General features: G+C 30.8%; 1 protein-coding gene across 1 annotated transcript in view; it reads left to right on the top strand.

Moving 5' to 3' along the window:
* LOC107611633 (cyclin-A2-1) overlaps positions 1 to 1,889 on the top strand; it is a gene marked incomplete at its 5' end in the record, with an annotated part of 9,007 nt that overhangs the window by 2,729 nt on the left and 4,389 nt on the right. The window contains 5 exons of the mRNA XM_021108350.1: positions 27 to 160; positions 720 to 795; positions 906 to 982; positions 1,091 to 1,124; positions 1,350 to 1,499. Coding sequence (XP_020964009.1) covers positions 27 to 160; positions 720 to 795; positions 906 to 982; positions 1,091 to 1,124; positions 1,350 to 1,499 — 471 coding nt within the window. The remainder of the gene's footprint in view (positions 1 to 26; positions 161 to 719; positions 796 to 905; positions 983 to 1,090; positions 1,125 to 1,349; positions 1,500 to 1,889) is intronic.

The following is a 1,889-nucleotide window of genomic DNA, read 5'->3' as shown; positions in this document are numbered from 1 at the left end:
CTAAAGGGTGCTTTATCATGTTTCAGGTTACCGAGGAATATAACTTGGTTCCAGACACACTTTACCTTACAGTAAACCTCATTGATAGGTATCTCTCAGCAAAATTGATGCAGAAACAAAGACTCCAGTTGCTTGGTGTTACTTGCATGCTCATTGCATCGTAAGTGCGAATTCCACAGGCTCATAAATGGGCACTTCTTAATCTCTAAAGGATAGATATTTTTGTATGGTTTTTGTTTTCACTTTTAGTGGTTTATGTTTTGAAGATTTCATGGTGGACAAAGTGAAAATAGAAAATGGAATTCTATTGTTTTCACTTCTTTTCTTTATGAAAATATGAAAATGGCATTGAAAATGATAACAGAAACCAAGTCATTCTGACTTTTAAGATGATAATGGCATAAAAGTATAAAACTGATAATGACTAGTATAGTAGTATAGCCATTATGAATTAATAATAATTATTTTTCAGTCAGTCAAATATTCTGGTTATGATTTGTTGGTAATTTTACAGATTTCTCAAAATATAACTTTTTTCATTATACTCTCTCTTCTCTGTGACATTGTTAGTTTTACTCCAGTAACTCTTGGTTCAATTTGTTGATAGTCATTAAATGATAATATAAGATATCATTTCTATTCTTCCTATAATATTAGGAAATTCTAACATGTCTTACTTTTTTTTTTCTCTGTTTCCCTTAACTTCTTTTGGATTTAAGAAAGTATGAAGAGATTTGTGCTCCTAGAGTGGAGGAATTTTGCTTCATCACAGATAACACTTACACAAAAGAAGAGGTATTGCATATTTTGTAGTAGGGCTTGAAATTGAACCTTTTTTTTTCCCACACATAGTATATAGTATATATAAACTATAAAGCATAATGTAATAAGTGCCATTTTCACAGGTATTGAAAATGGAGAGTGAAGTTCTAAACATTTTGCATTTTCATTTATCTGTTCCAACAACCAAAACATTTCTGAGGTATATTATATTACTACATATATATACATCCACCTTTTATTGGAAAATGCCATAAAGTTAAAGCTTCAGTGAAGTACTGATCTATGATGATCTTTCTTTGGCTTTCAGGAGATTCATCCAAGCGGCACAATCTTCATACAAGGTATGATACTTGTTATCCACCAATTTAACATAAGATGATTCTAGCTTTAACTATGATGTAAATTTCTATTGTTTGAATTCAATTTTCAATTAGGTTCCTATAAATTTTTAATGTATGTTAAAATGTTTTTAAGTAGGGATTCGATTGAAAATTAGATCAAATCATAAGCACTTATAGACAAATTAAACCATGATTCTAAAAGCAAAACCATCAATCTCCTCGCAGGTCCCTCACATTGAATTGGAATTCCTGGCAAATTATTTAGCAGAGCTTACCCTTGTTGAGTACAGTTTCTTGCAGTTTCTACCTTCCCTTATAGCTGCATCTGCTGTGTTCCTTGCAAGATGGACTTTAAACCAATCAGAACATCCATGGGTATGAACCCCTTTTTTTGGTGACTATTTAAATCCAAGATGATGCACCTCAATGTTTCAAAGGATTTTCTAACTAATATTCACATTTTATAAAAAAAAATTCTTCTTTTACACTACAAAATAGGATACAAAGACAATTTTTGTGTAATTGTCTTCATTGTCTCTTTTCGTTTGTAGTTTTTGCCTCTCTAATCAAACATTACCTAGGTTTTATAACTTTCACGGTATCTAATTTATTGGAAACCTATGATGCACTGACACGAACATGAGACACAACATGACACAGGATACGTAGACACACGAATTTTAAAATTTTATACGACACGGGGACACGACATATATATAAAATATAAAATATTTTTTAGATAAATTACAATGATATTTTGATTTT

Source organism: Arachis ipaensis, chromosome B08 (genome assembly GCF_000816755.2).
Source record: "Arachis ipaensis cultivar K30076 chromosome B08, Araip1.1, whole genome shotgun sequence".
Classification (NCBI taxonomy): Eukaryota; Viridiplantae; Streptophyta; class Magnoliopsida; order Fabales; family Fabaceae; genus Arachis; species Arachis ipaensis.
The sequence above is the reverse complement of the archived record's forward strand: the minus strand, read 5'-3'. Positions and strand labels throughout refer to the sequence as shown.